This window comes from Sturnus vulgaris, chromosome 4, assembly GCF_052056855.1.
Source record: "Sturnus vulgaris isolate bStuVul1 chromosome 4, bStuVul1.hap1, whole genome shotgun sequence".
Lineage (NCBI taxonomy): Eukaryota > Metazoa > Chordata > Aves > Passeriformes > Sturnidae > Sturnus > Sturnus vulgaris.
Window position 1 is genome coordinate 74,481,348 of NC_142246.1, and position 25,601 is coordinate 74,506,948.

At 46.1% G+C, this 25,601-nt stretch overlaps 1 protein-coding gene across 2 annotated transcripts in view; it reads left to right on the top strand.

The window, feature by feature from the left end:
- The window catches only part of ANTXR2 (ANTXR cell adhesion molecule 2), a 73,726-nt gene that overhangs the window by 8,188 nt on the left and 39,937 nt on the right, over positions 1-25,601 (top strand). For both annotated transcript variants that reach the window (XM_014892052.2, XM_088164379.1), the window contains exons 4-10: positions 875-956; positions 1,927-2,034; positions 2,138-2,206; positions 3,020-3,100; positions 12,158-12,218; positions 13,190-13,285; positions 15,972-16,041. In XM_014892052.2, coding sequence (XP_014747538.2) covers positions 875-956; positions 1,927-2,034; positions 2,138-2,206; positions 3,020-3,100; positions 12,158-12,218; positions 13,190-13,285; positions 15,972-16,041 — 567 coding nt within the window. The remainder of the gene's footprint in view (positions 1-874; positions 957-1,926; positions 2,035-2,137; positions 2,207-3,019; positions 3,101-12,157; positions 12,219-13,189; positions 13,286-15,971; positions 16,042-25,601) is intronic.

A 25,601-nucleotide genomic window follows, 5' to 3' on the forward strand; every position in this document is an offset into this window, starting at 1 on the left:
TACTTCCCATGGACTTGGCTGAAGCAGTGTTAACAGAAGAATGAAGACCCTTGGGATCTGAGTCCTTCAGCAGTCTCTCCGCCTGTGTTCCCCCCACTTGTGCTGGTATCACTGGAAATAATTCCTGTGGTGCAGTCTATCAACTTCTCCCCTTTGAACCCCACAGTCAGTGAACATCTTGCAGGCGGATCTGCTGTGCTGCTTGTGGAAAATCATGGTGTAGATGTTAAATCTAAGTGAGCTGTGGAGCTGTGTGAGATGTCTTACGAAAGGTCACACAAAAAGGTTGCAACAGTCAAAAAAACTCTTGTCAAAATCCTGCTCTTTTCCCATGGGCACAAAAGGTGTCTTGCAAATGCTGCATTTTCCTATTGATATTTTCTTCAGGGCAAAGGTTTTAATTATTGAAGTTCAGTTCTATGTGATTAAATTCCTCCATATTGGCCTGGAAGATTTCTGCTGAAATAGAGGTGCTGTTTTAGGGGATTTCTTCTTTGCAGTGTGATTGGAAGCAAAGTTGGTTTAAAGCAGCAAAACAGACCTAATGCAACAGAATTTCCACTGGGCTATGTAATGCTGAGGCTTTACCACCTCTTGGGAATATCTGCTCTGCTTGAACATTTTCCTTAATTCCAGCTTTTTGACTCTCTGAAGCATATTCTATCAGACAGGTCTGAAATACCTGTTCCCACAGCGCCACTTGTGCCATGAATACACAGTCTGCCTCTACGTGGGATCCTAGCTAAAGGCTCTAATTTACAGGTTTTCATTTCAGTTCTCCTCGAGGACAAATCCTTTTTTCCAATTGATAAATTACACCCTTTCCACACTTCAGGCCACACAAACAGTCTCTTACCTTGTTTTTTGTTCACAGAGAGAAAATCAAGAAAGGTCTTAAGGATCTGGAGGAGGTGATACCAGCAGGTGAGACATACATACATGAAGGACTAAAACAGGTAGGTTTTGCTCATCTTCTTGCAATCAACACATTCTCTGTTCTCACCCTTTGGGTAACAACCTGTAACATAAACAGATTGATTGTACACCTTGGTCTGTTATGCTCAAATCTTTCTGGTTGCCTGAGGGGTTCCGGGGTTAGCCAGACACTGTGCAAATTACCAGGCAGAAGATGATTAACCATCACAGCAATTGGCCACATGGAATTTCTCTGACGTGCTCCTTCTCTCAGAGCATGGTTCCATGCTGTGGATCTCAGAGCTCACTCAGCATCCTGGCGACATGGTAAATAGTCACACACAGCTCACGAGGGCTGTGGGGCTGGTGGTTCCTTCCAGAGCCTCTCCTTGGGGAGAGCTTACTGCACAGAGCAGCATCTGGGGGACAAATGCTCTTCATTTTGGACCCTCTTCCTTACAGACTTCCCAGCTACTTATATTTTTCTTTGTTCAAACAATGCACTTTTGATGAAAGCCCTGGCCCTGAAGGTAAAGATCTAAGCTTTCATTGTTACAGACAAATCCGTTCTTCCTCTGTGACTGTAGAGCCATGTTTGTAAACAAGATCTGTGCACTGAAAAACCAGGCAAAGGGAATTTTGTTGCTATTAAAAAAAGAAAAAGAATGGCTTAAACTAATTTTTTATTTTGGAACCTACTGACTGCATTTGAAATCCGGGGGATAGCAAAGGAAATCCTAACGGTGCATTTGAAGAGATCAGTCCTGGAAGAACTGCGTGTTAGTCAGTGACCCCAGTGCTGTGGAGATGGGCTCAGGGGTGGCTGGGAAGGACTGACGAGGGGTTTCCCTGCTGGTAGTGAGTTCAAGGCAGGCAGAAGATTGTCATGAGGGAGAGGTTTGAGGATGAGGCTGTTATTTCAGATGTTTTATTAGATACTTTGAAGATGCATCACAGTTACAAGTTTGGGTGTAGTTTCTTAAGGTAGCTAATTAATTTTGTTGTTTTCAGGCCAATGTGCAAATTGCAAAGCAAGGAGCCTCAAGGTTCTCTAGTATCATCATTGCACTGACCGATGGCAAGCTGGATGGGCAGATTCCCCTGTATGCAGAGAAAGAGGTGAGCACAAGCTGGGACTAAATGTCATGCTCTGCAGAGTTTGGGTGCTGCCTGCTCAATTAAAAAAAAAAAAAGCTTATTTCTCTGTTCTGTGTCACCACAGGCAAGGAAATCCAGAGAGCTGGGAGCAAGAGTTTATTGTGTTGGGGTCCAGGATTTTGAACAAGAACAGGTAAGAATAAGAACTTTACTATTTTCAAGTACTAGGCAGAACCTCAACCCAGAGTTTTACAGAGTTAATGTTAAGCAGTACTTACATTAGGCAGTGTAATGTCTTCTGACTCAGGAAACACACTGAGATGTGTACGTAGACAAACAGAACACGTAGGTGTTGTGATCAGTGCCAAGGAGACCCGTTGGAAATCCCCTGGTTCACTGGGAGCTGCCAACCAGAGGGTGCAGGCAAGCCCCTGGGATTGGAACGGCAGCCAGGTCAGGGTACTGATCATATGAACAGAGGAGCTGTAGACAAGATTCAAGCAGTGGATATGTAACAGTCTTGGGATAAGGAAAAGAACACGGGATTCATGTCCTTCATTAAAAAGCTGTTCCAGAGTTTCTGTGTCCCAGTGAAGGCTGTAGCTACTCCTGTTTGGTCAAAGTGGCTTCAGTGGAGTGGTACAGGAGAGGTTCCTTCCTGCAGAAGATGCAGAGAAAGGGTTTTAGTGAAAGGCAGAGCAAACAGGGGAAAGTAATTCTGGACAGAGGTACAAAATCACTGCCAAAATACAGGCCCTGCAAGGTTTCTTCAGTGTGATGCTTGCCACGATGACTAACCACCATTTTGTTAGCTGCAGTCGGCTGTGCTAAGTCCTCCAGTTCAGAAAACTTAGTTAGCTGTGAGAGAGCGCTAGAGTTTCCTTCTTGTCACAGAGGCGATGAGGGTTGCTTTTAGATATCCACTTAAATGTTAAGGGTGTCAAGCAGTGTGAGGAATTTAGTTTGCCAGATGATTCATGTGTCTGCATGCATTTTCTCTCCAAAGCTGGAAAGAATTGCTGATGTGAAAGAGCAAGTCTTCCCTGTCACTGGAGGATTCCAAGCACTTAAGGGGATAATCAATTCTGTGAGTACCAGGCAATAAGTTTTACATTTCTTCAAGATTAGAGCACAATCTCCAGTCCCACTTCCTCTTCTAGGCAGAATTGGTTCCTAAGGCAGGAAATTGCAGTAGGTGAAGTTCACTCCCCATTACGTTAGAGATCCAGTTCTGTAAATGAGCAGTGCTTGTGTGTCCTGCAGTTACTCATGCTCAGACCTCGTGTAGAATTTGAGGACTCCTCACAAGGAGAGGGGAGTTCATGTGGGAACTTTGGGACATGTGGCTCTGATGAATGACTGCTTTGAGTTTAGTCTGGAGAAAACGGAAACTGTTACTCTGGGAGCCTTGAGAACAACTGCTTAAAATCTGGGGAATAAGTGCAATTTAGGAATCACTCCAATCTTTACATCCAGAGAGAAGTGTTTTTAATCCATGACTTTACCTACTTGTTATCCCAGTAAGTGGCAAGACTCAGTTCCAGTTTTCAGCACGGCATGAGAAACTCTTGTGAGTGGCATGAGGCCATTCACCTGATTACTGTGGTTGGCTCGAAAGGATCAAAGAGAAACATTTTGGTTGTGATCAGTGGCTTGACACTGTTTCAGCTTTCTGTTAGACACCTGTGGTTGTGGACACAATTTATTTGTCTCATTTTAAACTGAAGACTGTCTCTTTTATGCAAGGTTAACAGTGCTGCTGCATGCAGGCAGCACATTTCAGACAGGCTTACTAGCAGAAGTCAAAAGCAATAATGAAATCCTTTTTCTGAGTGAGCCTACTATCATCCATTTCCCTTTCCTTTTCTTTTTTTAAATAACCAAGGAAACTACTCACATACAGGAAACTACACAGTCATGAATTTATCACTTCCCTTGATCAGTGTGGTTTTTGTGAATGCCATATTGCAACAACTTATTTACCTCGTTACTTAAAATAAATGTAGTTCCAGAATCTTCCTTGAGCTTTCTAAAGAAAGGTAATCAATCTTTGGATGCATTGGCATTTATTCTCCTGAAAAGACAATGCAGCCCATGTGGTTCTGCCTAAACCCTTTACTATATAAAATGTCATTCTGTGCTATTTGAAGGACTTAGAGGATTCAGCCACGCTGCTGTTGCAAATGATCGAAGTGCCAGAGCCGAGCTCCTCTGTAAGAGCTGAATGTTGAACCCCAGCTGATGGCATTATGTTTCCAAGGACAGGGCTTTGCAAATAACTATGTCTGGGATAGAGCAGTAAAGACATTGGGGTTGGGTGTTTCCCCTCCAGGGAGGGTCACTGACCTGCAGGTGGGCACCTTCTGAGGGCTCGGGGCTCCACACTTCTCTGGTACTTCGAGCAAGCAGCACAAGAACAATCCCCTGAGGTTTCTGAGGAGCTCAACTTGAAGCACCTGTCATTCAAACACATCGAAGGTTAGCATAAGCCATAGGCTATCCCGTCACCTGCATTCTCAGCCAAGGTGTTTTTGGGCAGTGTCTGGCTAGTAGCAGTGCCAGCCTGCTGCATCTTTACCTCCCAGGAACTTTAAAGTACCTTCACTTCTGTGTCAGCAGGGAGGGAAGCTTTCTGATAAGATATGGCAGACGGTGTTTGCACTAGCCTCAATCCAGCTTCCTCTGATACTTAAGAAAAATGTGGCTGTAAAAATCCCAGATTAGGGCATATCGTTGCTGTAGGACAGGAGCAGACACGGAATGGCAACACATTGTTTCAAGGTAACAGCCTAGCAGTGACAGGAAAAGCCAACCAATGAACACTGTTCTCCAGCTTACACACAAAGTCTGCTTCTGCACACTGAGCTCCTGAGTTGGGTTAGGCATTATTTACACTGGACATGTCAACACTCGGCTTTTACCACAGAGCACGGATGGAAGAAGGATCATAGTAAGGTTTCTGGTTGGTTGTCATTTTGTGTGTGGCGGATTTTTCTGTAGTGCATGTGTGGTGGCAGTATTAATAGGATATTTTGGTATGTTGCAGTTAATACTCAGTTTTCTTTGCAGGGGTTTGGAGTGATTGTGACGATTCATTCTCATAAGATTATAGCACTCATAAGTAGATCTAATTGAACATGAAATAGTCACAGTTTTCCATTTTAGTCGCTACAGAAACTCATTTCCGTTTGCAAGTTAGCTAGAGAATACAGACTCAGAGATGCTACTCTGAAGGGGAGAGCTAATTTTGAACCAGATGAAAAGGAGATAGGTCACAAACATGCAGCAGCATTGCTCAAAGTACAAAGGTGCAGTTGTGAAACCCTCCGTGAATGTTGTTGAACCATTTCTGTTCAGAAAAAACATTGTCTTCAGAAATGGTAACAACCCAGCAATTAAAACCTCTGAGCCAAACTACAACCCAGAACTGCTGAGTAGGTGATGCAGAAAGCTCTACTACAGGTATGAGACTATTTGGCTGCTATCCTGTTATATTTGTACTGTATTCCAGGAGAGCCTAGCAGTTAGTCTACGTTTGTTAGTGTTCAAAAAAAAAAAAAAAAAAAAAAGTGATGACTTTTAGCACAGACTGTCTGTAGTAACTGCTCCTGCAGTTGCTTTCAATATAAACAACTATTCCAGTATATTTTCTCTGGACAGATACACAATATCTGTTTAATCATGACTAGGGATTAACAATGAAGAGAGTGAAGATGAACATGTAGCGTTACTTTGGCTTAGATGCTAGAGAGCTTGTGCCATGTTTTGCCATAAGTTCTGATAAATTCCTAGGGAAGTGAGAAGGGTTGAAGCACCTCCACGCCGTTGTGTTTCTGCTGAACAACATCCACTACCAGTTCTAGAAATCTGTCCAGACCTATGAGGAGGGGGCTGCTTTGCAAGGTTTCCTGCTCTGCCAGCATTGCTCATACCTAGCTTACAAGGTCATAACTAAATAGCATTGTCAGGGTGAATAAATCTGAGAAGAACTCTAGAGCTTAAAAGCAAAATGCTCAAGGCAAGTTGCTGCACTCTCAGGAACAGTTACTGATGGAGTTTGGCTGATTATTACACAGAGTGTAGCCTTGTGAGTGAGCCAAGACAGGGGGAAGGCTTTGGGAGATCACAGTTTCCATCACCATGCAGCCGAACAGTACTAGATAAGAAAATGAAACCCTTAATTAAACTCAAGTCCTGCTGATTTGTGAGTGAAAGTTATCTGGTTGTCTCTGCAGGCAGAATTGGACAAGGCTGGTACCTTGAAAAGTTACATTAAGGGAACTCACTTAAGTAACATTATTATAGTGTATGACAGCTCTAAGTAGACAAACACATTTTTATACTGAAGTAAGCTGACAGCACTTAATACAGGAAGTTAAAATACATTTTGTTATTAGGAAACACCACAAAAACTTACCAGACTACAGGAACTGATACACGCAGAACTTTAGAGGAAGTAGTTCAAAAAAGGGTCAGCCTAGGGTTGTTTTATCTTTCAGTGTTACAAAATTTCTTAAAAATTCTACCTGGCAAGGAATAGAAACAGAATTGGTAAAATCTCCTTCTGCTTGTTCATTTTACAGGTGCTCAGGTTTTTTTGTTCATTTTACATGGGAAACCCACTATTAAATATAATGACATGATGGACACAAACAAAAAATAGATCAAGTTGCACCACCCGGAGCATTGTAAATTGAAGCAAAATTCTCTCCAAGTTGGCTGAGCCTCTTGGGGAAAAACCACACGCCTCAGCATAAAGCTGTCGGTTTTTCCAGGAAAAGTTGCAGATTGGGATACTCAAGGATCTACCTCCTGGTGAAGGGGTGACCAGGGAGAGGAGACCTCAGGGTTTGCAGGGTACAAACTTCCAGGCTGACATGGACTGATTTAAACCCATCCAAGGAGTGCATCTAGTACCAGTGAGGGCAAACAAAGGATTAAATGCATGCGAGGTCCTTAAAAAAGCAAACTAGATTCACCCAGGGTCAGACTCCAGCTAAAGGGGTATAAGCAGGGAGTGCTATAAAAGTATAAATTATCTCCAGTAAAACTCAGCGGGTGATGGAGGGAAGTCTGTTCCTATTGCAAAGAGCCGTCAGCAAAATCCCTCTGGCATTCCGATCCACGTGGACACCAGCGAAGGCTATCTATGGAATATCCTGGGGGTTTCCATGTCAGCTGCACAGCTCCTGTGTCACTGGCTGTGCGTGGCAGTGCGTTCCCGTTTTGGAGTTACAGGGCTTGGTGACAGGGAGCTGCTACACAAAGCGTGCATGGCAGCGGCACCTCACAGATGGCCTCTCACGTGCAGCGTGGGGACACTCGCTGTCACCCTGCCTGTGGCCACTGCTCAGCACACACAGGCAGAGGGGCCCCTTGGGCTGCTGACAGGACTTGGTGATGGGTAGACCTGTCCCTGCTAACACACAGTCAGCAGGGAGGGAAGCTGCCAAACCACGCTGGACAGCCACTTGATGCCCAAGCATGGACAAAACCAAAGTCTAGTGACAGGGAGTCAGTTCTGTTGAGGTAGGCAAGGGGCATTCATGTGAGTAACAATTTTAGCCTTTCTGTTTATGAAACCTACTGCCTTGGTTTCCCAAACATGTGCTCCAGCCTCTCTCCGTGAATCTGATGCCTTCCTTTCCAGCTGTGCTGTCAGCAGCACTTCCTCAGGCTGACCTGGCTTTGGCACTGGGGGCAGGTGAATTACCCAACTCACAGCATCTGTTGCTGGTACCTGCTGGAAGGGAGCAGGACTTGTGTTTAGGGAGGGTGGCAACTTGCCCATGGCCACAGTGCTGCTCCAGGGATACACACCGGACAAGGCTGGTTGCATGTCTCTAACGTGACCCCTTACTGAGCTCTGCTGTCCAAACCCTGCTGTCTCAGGGGCCAGGCTGCAGCTTGGGTACTGAGCAGCAATCAGGGACTACGTGATTTTCAAGTAACCCCTCCTGCTGTCCAGTACAGCTCCCTGGAGCTAGGCTGCCTCCCTGCACTTCCTTGGGCAGTGTGCTCAGCCTGCTCCCTCCCTTTCCCTGAGTGCTGTCCCTCCACCACGGATGAAGGGGGGTCAGCCAGCTGACTGGACGCGGGTAAGATTTTTCAAGGCCAAAATCAGCTTAAACGGTTCATTATCAATTATACATCAACTTAATTGGATCATTTCCTGTAGGAAGAAAATATGCTCGGTTTATGCACTGGGAATCCAGGAAGCAAACTATTAGACCTTTAAGGAGGTGGGGGGAGGAGAAATGCAGCAAGTTATCATTAAAAGAATTATTCTGATTAAATCAGTCATCTTATTTAATCCCCTTGGACAGTCTAATCTTCAAGCTGCACTGAGTGCAAGGTTCAGAACTAACGCTGTGCTATGTTTTCCATGTGATTGAGACCGAGGAGATAGTTTTGGGAATTACTGCATGTAGTTGTTAAAAGGAATCAATGGCCTGGAATAGAATGCTTTCTGCTCTACCCTTCAGTGCCGTGCAGCCCTCAATTTGACATTCTATGACATACTACAAACCATATAATGTTCTCCTGGAGCACAGTGAGCTTGATAAGCCAGCACCGGCACTGACACGGCTCCGCTTAGAGTGAGCGTGCCTGTGCCCTGTGATTGGGATGGGACTTGTCAGCCAGCCCTGCATGCCTGGCAGCTCTCTTACGTAAGGGATGCTGTACAACTGCCTCTAAAGGAAGCAGTCACAGGTCCAAACGAAATCCAGCAACTCCTCGGTGAGAAGTTTCTTTGAGCCAGACTTCTCTTACTAATTGGAAAAAAACTAAGTAGCCCAAACAACTTTTTTTCCTGTTATGGAAAGTAACAGTTTGTCTTGATTCCTAGTTACATTACTTGGTAAGTAATGAGTTTAGGGCTGTTTTTAGTAATTTGGGGGTAAAGGTTGCAATGCTGTTAAAAAACGCATCTCATGACCCGCAGTTTTGTCATCTCCATTTGCTTTCCTCAGGGGCTGCCAATGAGGTGCTGCTCAGCCTTGGTGTAATTAGAATATTCTCACTAACCTAACGCCGCGCCAGGCTTCTCTCGGGTGGTGATTTTATGCAAGACCATATGTCTCAGGGATTTTTTTTCACTTAGATAGGGGATAGGGTAGCAGCCTTCCCCTTCCCCTTGCTCTTTGTCCACGGCACTGGCGAGCAGCCGCGGGGAGCAGGCCAGGCTTGGCAGAGAGGTGTAATCACGAGCACAGATGTTTGGCAGCACAGCAAGGTAGGACCCATTCGATATTAACTGCTGCAGTTCCTGCTCTGACTCTGGGGGAGAGAAGCACCAAAACGGTGTTTGCTTGAAAAGCATGTGTTTCATTCCAAGTCACCCTGAATTGACTGCCCTCCATCTAGTGTGAGGTAGTCCTGCTGCCTTGTGCCTTTCCACACAGATCGGCACTGGGGGAAAAAAAGGACAGAGCTGGCTTGAGCACAGCAGAGGCACGTGACGTGAAACTAACGCTAGAAACAATGAAAGGCTTAACTTTGGAAACAGTTAATTTCAGCGAGTTCAAACATTATTTGCTCTATGGACAGGCTGGCCTGTCCAGAGCCTCAGGTGGGCTGTGAAGATGCTTCTCACTTAAAAAGCCTGATCACGGTTTCTTAAGTGTTATCACAGAAATCAAGAGCTCTACTTAAATTTATTTCCTCATGTAACCTACTCCACATCTTTTTTTGTTAAAACCTAACTCTGCCACACTATTAGGGGGCACAAATCCTATTTACCTAACAAAAAGAGCAGCTCACCAGCCTACATACACCTTAAATTCTTCATCACTCTGATTGCACACACATTGACTTAACATGCCATAGGAATCACAATGAATTCAGCACAAAACATCCTGCTCAATGCACAGTCAGCATTTCCTTCTCTAGAACAAAACCAGTGAGTCCAGCAAACCAATTAAACACCTCCTGCTTTACTTTTCTTTCATTTTTACTGCCTTAGCAGTAGTGGAAAATAAAATAGCTTTCAGTTTAAAAAGAAAAAAGGAAGCAAACTGCCAGTAAAAATTCTAAATGACTCATAGGAAAACAAACCCACGTGGAAACATGGGGTAAGCCCAGTCTTGATTCAGCCAATTGGAAGGAATGAAGCAGAATAGTTTTATGAACTGAAACAAGCACCTGGGTAGAGCTCAGCTGGACACAGCTAAGCCAGCAGCAGCACAGCTCTGCCTTCATCATCAGTTGCTCGGAGGAACTCCACAGCCCCAAGCTGGGATGGGGCTGCAGAAGGCATTAACTCACCAGGGAAGGGCCTTGCTCCATAGCAGCGTTTTGTAGGCTGGGACAGCTTTCCCAGCTCTGACCTGGCCTTCTGGACCCCACTGGCATGCCCTGTTCCCCTGTGCACTCAGGAGCCCTGCTCTTGCCTGCTATTTAAATAGGTGCCCCTGCACTAATCCTGGAGCCCAAAGCTGCAGGGAATTCCTCATCAAGGAAGGGCCCACAGCTGGCAGTTGTTGAGGCTTTGCCTGCATGCACAGATCCAGCTCAGGCACAGAGTGCTCACGGCAGATTTAAACACTTTATGTTATCAGGGCCCTCTCAGACATGACCTTCCATTACTGTCCCCCCACTTGCCATAGAGTTATCACACTGACAATCCATGTGTTGCAGTGACAAGCACATGAGTGTGCTTACTGCTCTGTGTTGAAATATGTATCCTGCTGAGAGATGCAGCTCTTGATAAGACTGGTTTTGTGGTTACCTGAGGGAGGAACTTGGCACAGTAGAAGAGGAAAGCACATCCTCATGGCATGTCACACCATCAACAGCGTTTAGTTCCTAGCTCTCTTTTCCTTGAGGTTACAATTTTGCTCACCGGCTGTTCTCTTTGTAGCATTCCTAGAGAAAATTACAGACCCCACATTTGTGAGGGAGAGAGGAAAGAAAAGGAGTCTCTGTAGAAAATCTACTACTGCCTGCAACTCTGAGGCTGCCATCTCTGGCTTGTGCACACTCACTGGGCACAGTCTGGCTGGCAGTGTGTCCATGGACAGCACTCCAGAGACAGGCTTGGTGTGCTGACCAGGAGGTAAAACCGCAGGAGTATGATCTGTGCACACACAAAGTGTGAAAGCCATCCTGTTGTGCTGTCACTGGGTTTTACACAAACCATACGGCAGAACAACAAGGATGGGCTTTCTAAAGGTGAACATTTTCTTTTCTTTAAAAAGACCTTCTGGAAACAGCAAGTTGGATGCATTTGTTTGGTTACAGGACACAGACTTTAGTTCAGAGACCCTTGCTGCCTTTCCCCAAAAATCACGGCAGGCTGATTTAGGGTCAGCTTCCGGTGAGCACTGATGTAAACAGAGGTACAAGTTTGAATGGATCGGTAGGGAGGAAAGGTCACTGGCGGCCCTACAAATCCACAGTTGTTCAGAGTCACTAGCACACCAAGTGTGACCAAAACGTGTCAGCACCTGTCTGCTTCCAGCAGCTCCAGGCTATTCTGACCTCTGTACCTCAGGAGGTAAACGCTTTGCACAGCTGTAGAGCATTTTCAAGACTTGGTTCAAAGAAGAATCCAGCTGTGAGGATGACCTACCCAAACCCTGTATGCACTGTACAGGTCTGGGCAGGAACAGATGCCATGCAAGTTATGATTTATGGTGCTGCCTGCTGCCAAAAGCTTTTGAACTACATATGGAGCTCAGCGAAACCGAGTGAGGTTGCAGGACAAATTGACACTTAGCGTATTTTGTTAATTGTCTCAGTAAGGCTGGGCTGCTCATCCCTTGCTACCAGCGCATTGTCCTCACAATTGCACAGAACTGCTTTTGACTGGGTTAGGTTTTGGATCATCCTCCTTGTGATTCGTTTTTGGCAAAAACATTAGGTGTTCATGGAAAATCAGTTTAGGGAACTGGACGTGATTATAATTTAAAGGTTCTCCGGGGTTTAACAAACTAATCCAAGCCTTAGGAACTCCTAGACTTGACTGTGCAGGTGTGCAGGAGCTGTGCATGCTCCAGGCAGTGTCCTACAAAGTCAGACTTAACAAACCAAACCTGGAGCTGCATGTCTGTTCTAGGGAAAAGCATTTGTTTTAAACTAAGATTGCTTATTAAAATACCACTATGAAACCTATTTGTGACTATTTCCTCCTTTGCAATAGGTTTTGAAACAATCATGCACTGAGATTTTATATTTGGAGCCATCCAGTGTCTGCGTAGGAGGTAAGGTTTTATAATTTTAATATACTCTTCAATTATTGTAGGACTGTGGTTGCCCTGTTTTATCCTAAGGAAAACTGCATGTCTCTAGAATAAGGCCTCTCTAACTTAAGCCCTCAAGACATTAAAAACCATCGGGTTTCTCTGTTGACTTCTTATTCTCCTCAGAGGAGCTGACCACGAGGGCCTGCTTCCATAGCATGGGTAGTGCACATGGAATTTGAATAGTGTTTACCTGCCCCTCTCCCATGAATCTGCTCTGCACTTGTCCCTGATCTGCCCCAAAATCTGTGGAGTGTAAGAACAAAGCACATGACTGCACTTTTGGGCAGTGAGAGCAATATATTAATGAAATAGAGGAGTTGCATGGAATTTTAAGGCCTTGTCTTGTCTTCTCTCTGAGCTTCACAATCTTGGCACAGTTGGAGGTCAGTCAAAGTATGGTAGTTGCAAAAGGTTACTCGGATATTTTCGTGAAAACATGGGTGCTCCGGTTGAGCCAGTGGCCCTGGTAAAAACCCTTTCACTCCTCTGCACAGCTACAGACATCATAGCCCTTAGGCAAGTTGCAGAGAAATAGTACTAAGGAGAAATGTTTTTTGTCATCGGGCACTTCAAGTGATCCTGACCTGGATTTGGGGAGTCTGCTTGTTCTGAGTCCCAGATTTCCCATTTCTCATTCACTGAGGAACTGTGTCTTACTGTGCAGCTGAGCCTGAGCTGATCCTGATGATCGTCTGAATCCACTTCGAGTTTCAGAGGGCTGTCTCAATGAAGATTTGGGAACAAATCCTGACTTTGCCGATTTTATAAGGACAATTCAGTACAAGAGTCCAGGAAAAGAGGATATGTCACTAAGTTGGAAGCATTACTATGTTGTGCTTTGCTTATTGCAGACTAAATGAAATTTCCCTGTGTAACTTAGAGCAGTGCACTGAAGTTTGGTGATTTTGTGTGTCTGCTTGCCCCTGCAGAGGAGTTTCAGGTTGTTCTCAGAGGAAGTGGCTTGACTCTAGGTGGGAGGAGCGACAGTGTGACCTGCACCTACCAAGTGAACGGCACGACAATCCGTAAGTGTGGATGTTTGTCATGGTCTGCCTTTGTAGTCCTGAGGCAGTGACTGAATGTGCTTCTCATTACCTCATTTGGTGACAATTGTAAGAGAAAAATATCGAAGAAGAGAACAGGAAAGCTCTAAGGATTAGCCAAGGGAGCAAAGTTGTTTCACACTCTGCTCAGTGGTTTCATTTTGCTACCAGGTGCCGTTAGCTGCGAGTGGTGTTGGCAGCCCCCTGGCTGTGGGCATTAGCATGGTAAGAGCTGCTTGGCTCCTGATGTTTGGGCAAGCAGATGTTTGCTGATGAACACACCCGTGGCTGCAGAGTACTGACTGAAGTCCCTTTCTGCACGATAATCCTGGCCAAGACATCTCACTGCAATTCCCAGAGACGCTTACCTGGTTTCCAGCGAGGGTCTTGCCTTTCTGGGTGGTGTGCCAGGTGTGCTGTGGGTTTCAGGGGCACGTCAGTCCTCTCCTGCAACAGCATAGAACAAGGCCACGTCAGAACTGTGGAGTGTTTTGTCATGGTCCATGAGCTCTGTGTGCCCAGCATCAGGGCTTACTGAGGCCACAACCCAAAGCAGTTCTGTTTCAGATGGTGACCATGACACCTTGCACAGGCACGTCCCTCTAACTTGTACGTGAGTTTGTTTTTGTATCCAGAAAGTCAAGTGGATGGCTAGGATAAGTACATCTAACTTCTAGCTCTAAACAGAATTCCTTAGAAGCCAGCCAGACTGGAAAACAACCAAAAAAGAACTTGAAGGAAAAACTACGACTGGTTTTTTCCCTGCCTACTGTCTTATTTCTGTATTAGCCTGTTTTACTTAAATTGCTACACAATCACTTTCCCATGCAGTTTCTTCCTTGCCCTGGATATTGTAAATACTGGAATGGGCTGCCAGTCTCTCCTGCCTGTTAAACACCTATAATAATTTGGCAGATAACAGGATAATCCAGTAGTTCTGGATGCAGGCAGCCTGTATAAGTCAATTGCACTGGTATAAATTTCCCTTCAGTTTCCATTACAATTGTCACCTCTGCTTCCCATTGCCCACAAACACTTGCTACCATCTGATGCGAGAATTGCCAACTACAGCTCTGGGCTGCTTGTTTTTTCTTGGCTGCAGAAAGGGGTGTGCTGAAACACATGAGGGTAGGGGAATGGCACAGTGATGTATTGATTATAAAAACACAATCTGCTCTATGGGGTCTTGCCAGGGCCTTCTACACCCCTCTGGTCCACAACTTCAGCAATGGACAAGAGTGAGCAGTTGGGGAATAGCACAGGAAAAAAAAAACAAAAAAAAAACCAGGGGAATTTCAAGTGGTCCTTCCCACAATACACAAGGTCATTCTTTACCGCTTTGTGCTGGATTCTGACTGCCTGCTTCAGAGGAAGCCTAAAGGGGACCAGTGGAACCGGGATGAACAGGAAGATAGGCAGGGCTCTTGGAGCAGGAGGAAGGAGATGGTCCCAAGAGAAGGGCCATCATCCCTGTGTCATTGCAGTCTCCTCTACAGAAGACTGGCAGTCCCTCTGCAGAACCCTCAGCATGTGAGAGCACTCAGGTGAGGATCTGCTGCTGTTGGGAGTTCCTTTCACTGAGAGCCTGGGCTCTCTTTGGGATCAGCCTCTGAGCACACCCTTACTGGTGTCAGTTCCCCTGCTTTTAAAGGATGCATTTGGCATCTTTTTCCTTCTGCATTTATAAAGAACCATTACCAAATGCTAGAAAGGAAACCTGCCAAATGGAGCTGTGGGATAGAAAAATAATCTATGAAACATACCATTAAGACAAAAGCATATGGCAATGTGCTAATCCCTCTTCCCCACCTCACAACTAGCCCCAAATCTAGGCCAAGCAGTCAGTACAGATTATAGCACATATGAAAAGCTCATTTATGCCAACAGCTCCTCCTTCAGCTGCCCCTGAACTGCTTGTCTGTCTGCCTGCTCCTGAAATGCAGGACAGAGTCCTCTCCAAGCTGATCTGGCAGATCACTGATCTGCTCTCACCCCACAGTCAGGAAATAGTCCTTGCACAGAAATCATCAGACCTGCCATGGGGAAGTTTGGGCAGATGGTTCTGCACACGGGAGTCAAATTTTCCCCAGCTTACCAAACAGGTGAGGCAAAAAAGCTCCATCCTCCCCTCCTCATACCTGCAGAACAGAAATGCTGTACTGGACACAAGGCTCTACAAATAAGCGCTTCATGTGATCTATAGGTAGGTGCTGTGTAAGCGTACAAGGTTTGCAAACCACACAGAGTCCAAAACAGAAGAAACACTGGAGGAAAAAGACACTCAAGTCACAGATAATAGAACAGTCCTGTAATGCAACACACAGGGATGGAGTCAACTAGAAACAAAGCTTCATCTTCCAGCTACCAGGAAACTACTAATAGTGTTCTCCACAAAAATGGTGTTGATTCTAGGAAATGTTCTCTCTGGAAGAGCATGAGCTGACTGGAGTAGCTCAAATAAGCACTGTAACATGGGCCCATCTGGGATTTACAGCCAGCTCTGGGGTTCCATCTTCCTTATCCTGGGCCTGCCTTTGCCGCTGGTTCCAGCCAGGACAGAGCAGTAAGGAGCATGGGAACAGAGGGACCTCACAGCATGTTCACATGGCAGTTCCTCACCTAAGCTGCACAGCATAGTAAGCTCATGTGATTTTTTTTTTTTTTTCAGATGAAAGGCCTAAAACAGTACAATCTGATTTTTTGCTCTGCCCTGCACCAGTCCTGTACAAAAGTGGCCAGTAAGTACTGAACCAAATACCAGCCCATGCTCTGCTGGAATTTGGCACCATTATAGCTGATATTAATTGGGAGGGGTTTGGCTGAAGGCAGTATTTTGTTAACTTTTACAGGAGTGGTTTGTTGTTGCCTTTTTTCCCCCTCATTCTCGTGTTATTTCCCTGGTGTATATACCAGCTCTGGAATGGGCTTTGAGTAGTCATCTGTGACCAAACTCATTCAGACAGTGCTTTAAAAATGAATATTCAGCCAGTTTATGAAATCCTGAAAAGACCTGGCTTGTCATAAGTTTTATGCAAATTAGCTGCTTTAACAGGGCATAATATGCTCTCATCTGGATCATCTTCAGACCCACTGCTAAAGAGATGACATTACCACTGACACTTACAAGCTATTATTAAAATTAGGTGTCAGGACATGTACCCGTGTTCCACATGTCCTGATCCAATGAGTTAACAGCTCCAGCACCGAGGCTAAACTGCAGCTCTGGTCTTATTCTCAGTGTCACTGGCCAGGGCTGCACATTACTTCTGGCCTTTGGAGAACTAATCCTTCCCTCCTCCTCTCTAACTCAAACGTGCCTCAGGGCCTTATGATCACTTGGACTTCACTGTGCAGCTTCCCAAAGACCCTAGGCTAATCTGAAGTCAGAAAACTGCATATCAGATCTGGATCCTGTGGGAGGGCCAAAGCTTTGGCTGTTGGCTTCCTCCCCGTTTGTCAGATAGTTCTTCCCAGAGACTTACTAGTGATGAGGCTAATGCTAATCCAGAAGGAAGCTCAGCAGTTCTGCATTAGCATTTAGCTGTGGCAGTTCAGCAGCTGAAGAATTAAGTGTATTGTATAGATAACTTGTCTGTAGTTCCATTTCTGACCTGAGCTACCATCAGCTGCCTCAGTTGGGCTGTCAGACAGATAGCAAAGGTCCCAATGCACATCTGGTTTGTGTGTTAAACAGCAGGCTGGGGGAGGGAAAATGTTCATTGCTTGTCCCCATTGGGGTGGTTGGGGACAGAGGCTCTGCCTCCAGAACTGCATCATGGCTGGCAGGGAGAACGAGCATGGAGCAGAGCTACATGGAGACCAAAGGGAGTGGGTGAGGGACTCGCAACTCATGTGGATGCTGACCTTGCTTCTCACATAGCTGTGTGCCACGTGCAGCAGGGTGTCAGAGCCCTAAGCCTGCTGAGCAGCCTGTGCATCTCACAGTGCAGCAGCAGTGCTCAGCTGGGAGCTGCTGGGGTGTGCAAGTGTTCAGCACAGCAGCTCTGCAGCTCCTGGCTTAGCTAAAGCCACTCAGCACCACTACAGCTTTAAGGGAACCAATTTTGTCATCAGAACAAGGTCAGTCTGTCGGGGTCAATGTCAATGCCTCCTCGCCAGGCCAGGGATTTCAGTGCAGTTACTGTACAACAGAGGAGCAGTAGCAAATCAAGTCCCAGTATGAAGCTCCCCAAAAACTGATGCTGTAGACGCTTTTCCACACACAGTTTGTCCCAGAGTACGTAAACAGCCGGTCCTGCCGAATGCACGTGAAGTACACGACAAGTTTGTGTAGGTTAAAAGCCGTGCAATTCAGTTGCACATGCTGCATTTTCCTTACACTGTGGAGTGTTACTGACGCAGACAGCTGCCACCCTGGAACTGCAGTGTGGATAATGCAGCTCAGCACAATACAGTCAGAGGTTCACAGGACAAGACATTTTCCCAATTTACAATGTGAAACACAGTTCCCTGACCCGCTATTGAAGGAGTTGGAGCTTTGGCCCAGAGCTGAGCAGTTTACTGTGCAGAAGACTGACAGCTATGAAAGATACGTACATACTTGAACTCCTGACTTCCCATTGGCACAGCCTAGACTACTGCTGGATATCTCCCAGTAATTCCTCATGTAGTGGAGCTAACATTAGTCACTAATGCAGCAACAACTGCTCTGTTCATTTCTAGTGCTCTTTTGGGTGGAATTAAGAGAACACAAGCAGCCCAAGTTAGCTTACTGTGTGACTTTTAAACCTGCACCTCAGTTTCTGGGTGAACAGTCCAGACGGGCCTAACAAATTTCAGTGTATCTTTTCCTAATGGGAGACACTTGCTTGTTGCCTGACGAATTAGCAGTTTTCACATGTAGAGAGAGCAACACTACGCTGTGTGGAATAGATAAAATGCCAAAGCATCCACGATGTTGGGCTGGTGAGTCCCTGCTCTCCTGGACTTTGGCCATGGTGTGTTTCTGCTTCCTTTCCAGCTGTTGGCTGCACTGAGTCTTTGGAGCTTCCCAAGTGCCAGCTGTAGATTTAACCAAGCATTTTTTTTTCCAAAGTCTGCTTTTCCACAGTACCCTGTAGCAGATGGCTCTATCATCCTTAGGTTGGGTGACAACATGACTGTGCTGCCTGTGCCATTTAAAATCCCTTCTTGTCATGCTGCTTCTAAAGTGCAAAATTCCTTAGTCTGCTTACAAACCCAGCCCATTTACAAGGCTCCTGATCAGCTAACAGCTGACAACGATTCACAATTTTCACACAAGCAAACCATGCCTTATAAAACACGCTACAAATTTGAAATAAAGCAGAAAGGGAAAGTACACATACACCTTGCAGCAAGGCAAGGAGGCCAAGCCAGGTTGAATTGCTTTGAGAGATCACTTATGCACTGTGATGGCAGGTGTAACAACACAAGCAAGCTGGTTAGTAAACAGGACTCTGATTCTACTGCATTGCCCATGTAAAAGTCACATTTTGAAAGCCTTGGAATATTTGAGAAAATGAGTTGCCCTTTTTAGCTGAGGCTTGGATTTGTTGTCCTGCCACAGCTGGAGAGAATCAAACCAAACCCCAGAGGTAGCTGTGACCCCTCCATTACTCTACATATTTCTGTAGTCATTGTGCCTTGGAAAGCAACCACAGCCTACGTGTCTTTGAACACTAGTACATGAAAACCACTCTTCATTCCTTGCTAGCTTCACTTTTGTTCTCTCACTTCTGCCCTGAGTTCTGTGACTCTGCATTCAGAACAATCTGTCTGGACGCTGGGCTTCAGCTCCAGCTGCCTTCTGCTCTGGTGAGCCACTGGTGAAACCCCCTGTGCCTTGCATGGAAAGGCCAGCAGGAAAACCGGCATTTCTCACACTGCCTGAACACTTACAAATTTGCTATTATTAGGGGAGTGCATGACAATAACTACAGCTTAAACTAGCACCACAAAACACTTGTACTGAAATGCTTCTAGTGAATAGTTACGTGACTACTACTTATCTCAACCTGTTCGAACTCTCTCACTGGAATATCGCAGTAACATTTTGGATTTGATGGTACCTACTGCAAACATCCCATCTTGTGCAGACCATCCTCTAAGCCGGGCAAGAACGGATGGACGTAGGCTAGGCAGTGGATTATTCAAACTGAACCAACAGGCTGAGGAACTGCCATTGTTCTTAAAATAGTTCAGGGAAGTACAGAAGTCAATTCTCCATGCAGCTGCAGTGCTGGCCAGCTTCCATGTTTGTGCATCCTGCACTTGAACTCAGGCTTTGCTATGACAGAAGTAGGCAGCATCCTTCACCTTGGACTTGGAAGCTTAAGGAATAGCAGAGCCCAAAAGGACGAATTCCAGCCTAAACCTGAGTCTAAGTGAAACTTGTCTCACATGTACCTCGACTTGATCATCATCTTGCATGCCAAGGTGAGACAGGTCACACTGCTGCTATTAATGACTTTATTTACCCTCTATTCAAATGCTGGTCTTGAGCTCCCATTTATCGTTTCCTACATCCTGTCCAACACAGACAGCTGGTGGCACTTAAAGAGGAAAGATACAATAGGAATTATTTTCCGGGTGGTAGGAAGGAAAATGACTACTCATGTATTACCAAATTCTTGGTTACCTGCAGTTTCCTGGAGCTGATGGAGTCTGGGGCAGCTCACTGGGCATAAGGCACACAGCAATGCAGGAAGTAATCTGTTACCCATCACATGCTTCACATACAGCTCTAGGGGCTCTAGGATTTCTAGGTGCAAGACGTTTCCAAGACAAGGGAGTTCTTGCTTTCCATTTTGCAAGTGTCATTTATGTTAATACCAGATAGTACCAGATTTAAGGGGAAGAGTGTGGACACATGAAAGCAAACAGGTACAGAGAAGATGAACGGATTGGGGAAATCTTTCCGATTACCCTGCTGGGTTTCTAGACAGCTGTCCCTTTGGAGAGCAGCTGGAAGGTGTTCTGTGGAGTGGTTGTCATGGCAGGCTCCTAACCAGGGATCCTGACTGTCCCACTTCCCAAAGAAAGATTCTCTCCTACCTTTGCTCGATTCACTGCTGCCTGTGACCTGAGAGCCAGCAACTGATGAACTGCTTTTGAGTCTCGTATCTTGGGGAGCCACAGCCCGTTCTCTCGGGACAGAGTGGTGGTCCCAGATTGGTTGTGCAGGCAGGATGCCAGGCACATAGCCAGTACATGCAGCAGCAGGGAAGCTAGTCTTGGCAAATTTGGTGTAAGGAATAATTGTTTCCCCTGTTACTTCCCTTCTCTTCCTCATCAGCTGCAGGTTCCGAAGTCTCACTGCTTCCTCCCGTGTGCCACTGTGCCGGCAGCATGGAGAGGCACTCGGCTAAAGCACTACCTCTGTACTCTAGCATTCATTAGGATAGCGTGAACACCTTTTACACATGAATTTCTGGCTGTAGCTCCTCTATGGAATTTGTAGTTTTCCCCTCCTGTTTCCTGTGCCAGATAAAGACACTTAGGAAGTAAAAGCAGTGCTGAAGAAGTGATGCTTTGTAAGGTGACTGATGGTGAATATGTTTGCCTAATTAACTTGTGGCTAATAATTGTAAGCTATGAAATAGCTAGTTAGTACATGCTTCGAATGAACACATCTGGTGCTGCCCTGAGTGGAGGCTGTGGCTGTGTGTGGGTGACAGATGTGCTGTTTCCCCACGCTCCCTTTTCCATGCCGAGCACCACGGCAGTGCTGCAGCCGGAGCCAGGCAGCCTCTGGCAGCTGCACACTCCCCGAGTGGCTCCAGGGACTTGTGCCTCCTCTGCTCTGCTGCCTCAGAGCAGCTCCCAGAACACCCTTGGCAATAGCTTAGACACTCCCGCCTTCTGGCCTGGAGAGGAGATCAAGTGTCAGGCCACCCAAGGAGCAAAGCGTTTAGAATTCCCAAACCCTGAAGATTGATCTCCTGCTGAACAGAGGGTATTGGGAATGATCACACCTTGCTGTGTCACTGCCTGGAACTGCTGGGCTGAACTTCGAACAACCTTCCAGGGAGGGGAGAGCCCACCTGTGAAGGACAGCAGCCTACTTCTTGCTATGAGCAGTCACTTCCTAGGTTGGCACAACTTATCTTCCCATCAGTCTCAGAAGTGAGAACAGCTAAGATCAGTTCCATGCAGGACTGAGCCTTTCTTCCAACTAGACTGTTGCTTGGTTTTTCAGGTTTAGACTTTTTGTGGTGGGGTTGTTTTAAGTTGGATGTTTTCCAAACAGAGAAAGGAACTATGGCGATAAAGTAAACAAACAGCAGAATATTTTGCAAGAGGTTAATTTGCATGGGAATTACATCTTAAAAGTGATACTTCAGTTCTTAGTTCCCAAGGGGAAAGTTAAGGTTTATGCCTACTTCTGAGGGCCCATGAACCCTGATTACACTGTGACTGCACCGTAATGTCCAACACAAGCTGTCATTAAAGCTAGAGCTGCAGGCCCAGCCCATGACCTCTGTTTTGTCAGACACCAACAATAGCACAGCTGCCCCTGCCTGGCTGGGATCTCAGACCTGCCATTTGGCACGAGGAACAGAGCAAATTGGATAAATACACATAAACACATTGGGAAGGGAGGGAAAACAGAACAGAATGAACCAGAGCAGCAACCCACAACTTGTTTGATAGGGATGATTTAAGTAGGCATATGGTATAGTTAAATATGCTTTCAAAAACATTGGCCTGATTCTTCAAGCAAACACAAAATAAATAGCTGAATAGCATGCAAGTCAATCCGGCACTATTAGTGCTCTCAGAGGACACACTCGAGTGCTTGGGCTGACACACTGACATTCCCACACCAAGTGTCAGTGCCTCATGTCAGCATGGCACAGCTGTACTTCCCTGTAGCACTGCAAGTCTAAAAAGCAGGCAGAGGACAAGCTTGTAATTACACCTGACCTAGCAGCCATCGTCCTGTCTTACTGTCTCAGTATTGGCAGCACAGCCCAGCCACACCTCTCCCAGCTGGGTTCATCCAGCAGTCCCACTGCCCACACACACATCTAACCCTGGAATTCACTGGGTGCTCACCCAACACCCCTCTGCAACGCTGGGTTTGCTGGTACCTCAGTCAGCCCTCACTTTGTCTCACCCTGTTCTACCAGACAGACAAACAGACAAAGGCAGTAACCTGAGACAGCCTGTGCTATCACAAAGCCCAAACTCACATATAAAAGGTGGCCCTGACAACCACTTCCGACAGAAGCCACCCACAAATACTGAAGTACACAAACCCCTGTGATTTCCAGTGCACACGGGTACACACACGGCACTGCCTGTTTAGTCAGACAAGCCCAGAACTCGGTCAGGTCATGGAATTATGCAAAACATCCCTTAGCCTGTCTGAATGAGTGCTGAGAAATGTGTGTGGAGCTTAAGTGAGTTGTCCTATAACAGGGAACCAGGTGGCTGAAAACCACAGGGAGGAGAGAATTACTGTTGCTTGCTATGGCTACCTTTACTACTGTTATTTTCGTTGTGTCATTGATATTTCCTCTGCTGAGGAAGGTAAAAATGTAGAAAAATTGTCATCAGTAAAGGCAGAGTGTTTGCAAGCTGCAACTCAGTCTCACATGTCTTTTAGGGTCACTGGAGGAAGGATTAATATTCGGTGACTCTGTTGAGCATTTCTGTTCTCTTTTTAAGTCAGAAGGGCCACTGAGCTCTTTCTGTGGTGCTCTCCACTAAGCAGCCTTTATGGCAGTGCAGACAAGGGGGTCGTTTGGCCACAGAGCTGAATTACTCGCTAATGTAAGGGGCAGTGCTGTGCTGAGGCACTAAGGAGCTTGGCAGCTGATGTCAGCATGCAAGTGTGGGTTTAAGGACCAATTTTCCAAGTCTCCTCCTCAGTCTGAAACCTACATGGTGACTACGTATCACTTGGAAAATAAACATTGTTCAGAGACAAGGGGACCAATTAAAAGGAGCAGTTGATAGGATTTGCAAGTTAAGAGGCAGCATGTTGACTAAAATATTTCCCATGCCACAAAACATTGGTCAATATTTCAAAAAGGCAAAAGCACAAAGATCCCAAGTACCTCTGAGAAACCAGCTGTCCTCAGAGACATGGCAAACGGAGGAGAGCAGGCAGGCTGCTGCCGCAGGAAGCCCCAGCCCCCAGGATGAACTCTGGGCTCACTCAGCTCCTCACTCCTCTTCCAGCCTTGCTGGCCAGCAGCCCAGTGATGAGGGGCATGCAGCTATTCCCAGCACCAGCAGAGAAGGAAGTGACCTCTGCTTCTCCCTTTTGACTTGCTGCTGCTCAGCAATTGGTAGGATGCTGGCTCCAGATCAGACTGTTCTCACCTGTTCACTGCTGTTCTCTCCCTTGCAGAGCCCCTGTGCTCAGGTGGAGGCAATAACCCCCATGTTGCTGTGCCCATGGCCAGTCCTGACCTGAATGGTATAGAGGAATTACCCCTCATTGCAAACAGCTGGGCTTCCTCTGCAGCCCTGGGCAGGGAGCCAAGGGGTCACAACTGCTCCCACCTGCACCGATTCTTCCATTGCAACCTCACTGAGGTGAAGCATTTACTGTAGGCATTGTCTTTTATTTCCCTACACAACATTTTGTTCCAACAAAAATAAAAGATGGTATGGTTCTCAGTGTCTGCTGCTCACGTGGGACAATCTGCCCTCTTCAAAACAGCCAGAGAAATCAGGTGGGGGCAAGCCAGAAATAGGGCTGGATTAGGCTTAATGTCTGTTATAAATATTAACTTCTGCAAATATTTTAGAAATACATTTAGTCTGACACAATTAGGGTATAATGGGACTTATTCACAGATGGAAACATCCTCAATGAATTGTATAGGCTAACAGGCCCCTCAGCCATATGGATGTGGTGTTAAGATCAGGAGTAATTTCTGCCACAGTCCTTCACGTCCCTCCTAGGGCACAAAGTGTTCCCAGAGCATTAGTGAGGACTGCGTGAGCAGAACTAAGTGCTGCACATTATGCACTGACCATAGGATCCCGAGCTGAATTAATAGTCTAATTTAACAGAATAATGACGTTTCATACCCTGGTACTGCAGGTTCCTAGGATTCCACAGGATGAGAGCTGGTTCCTCACTGCCTTCCAGCTCTCTCACATTCCCTAGGAGTTCCCGGAAGTGAAAGGTTGTGTCTCTCTGCACTTAAGTCCAGTTCTGTGCAAAGTCAGGCCCAGACAGACAGTATATTGGCTGGACGTGGCTGGAAAAGCTAGAGGGTTCTGAGGTAACCATGGGGTCCTAAAGAACCATCATCTGAATTTATATCAGTGCTAAGCTACACCAAACAGGGCAGGAGGGAGACTCTGTACTAATTCTTTACCAAAATCGCCAAACATCATAATGAATTCCAGGATGAGCGAGTCTTGCTATCCTCAGGAAAATACTCAGTGCTCTTTTTTATGCCTCTGTGGCTGATGGGAGGAAAAACACCCGTGACCACTTCTCCTAACTGCAGGCCATATCCTGTCCCTAGCACAGTTCCCACTGAGTGACTGGTCCCAGTGCTCCCTGGGCACAGCTGGCCTGTGGCACAGTGGGACTGCACAGACAGGACAGGCAGGGTTGGAGCCCTGCTCCAGGAGAGCTGTCCCTGTCCTTGTGCAGCTGGGGCTGTGGGTATGCCAAGAGCACCGCAGCCAGGAGCCCGGGCTGGAAATCCCTTCCTCTGTGTGTTACCTCCTCCTGCAGCAGGGATGAGTCCCTGGATGCAGACATCTCTCTGATCCACAGTGTTTGTTAACAAGAGAGCAGGGAGCGAATCCCTCTGCTTGGCTCAGAGAGAATGGGGGGGCGAAACCTAATGGTAACCCCGGCAAGCAGTGGCCAAAGACACCTGAGTGAGCTTGGTCAAACGAGGCCCGTATTATAAAGCTATCCATTATTTCATGAAGGCAGTGTTGGAAGGGAAAGTGCCCTTTAAATACACAGACCTATTTTTTACCTTCCTCCTATGTACAGCATTTTTGCTATTTTAGTGCAGGCAGTTGATGCTGAAGTATCTTTGTCACCGTAATGTTAGTAACTTTTTGAGCAGTTGCCAGTTTAATTTTCAGTGTGTGAAAATCGGAGGTAAATTATTTATTACTTTCAGCAAATGTCTTTCACAATTGTATTTAATTTTTTCATCTTTTTTAATGGGTCATAAAATGGCAGTCTTTTAGTAGCTTCCCATAAAGTGAGGAGCAAATGAATACTTTGGAAATAGGTTACCATGGATGGAAATGTCAGTTGTATTTCACAGGGAATGGGAGGCTTTAGACCAGAGTTGCAGGGACATATGGCACTGGGCCACAT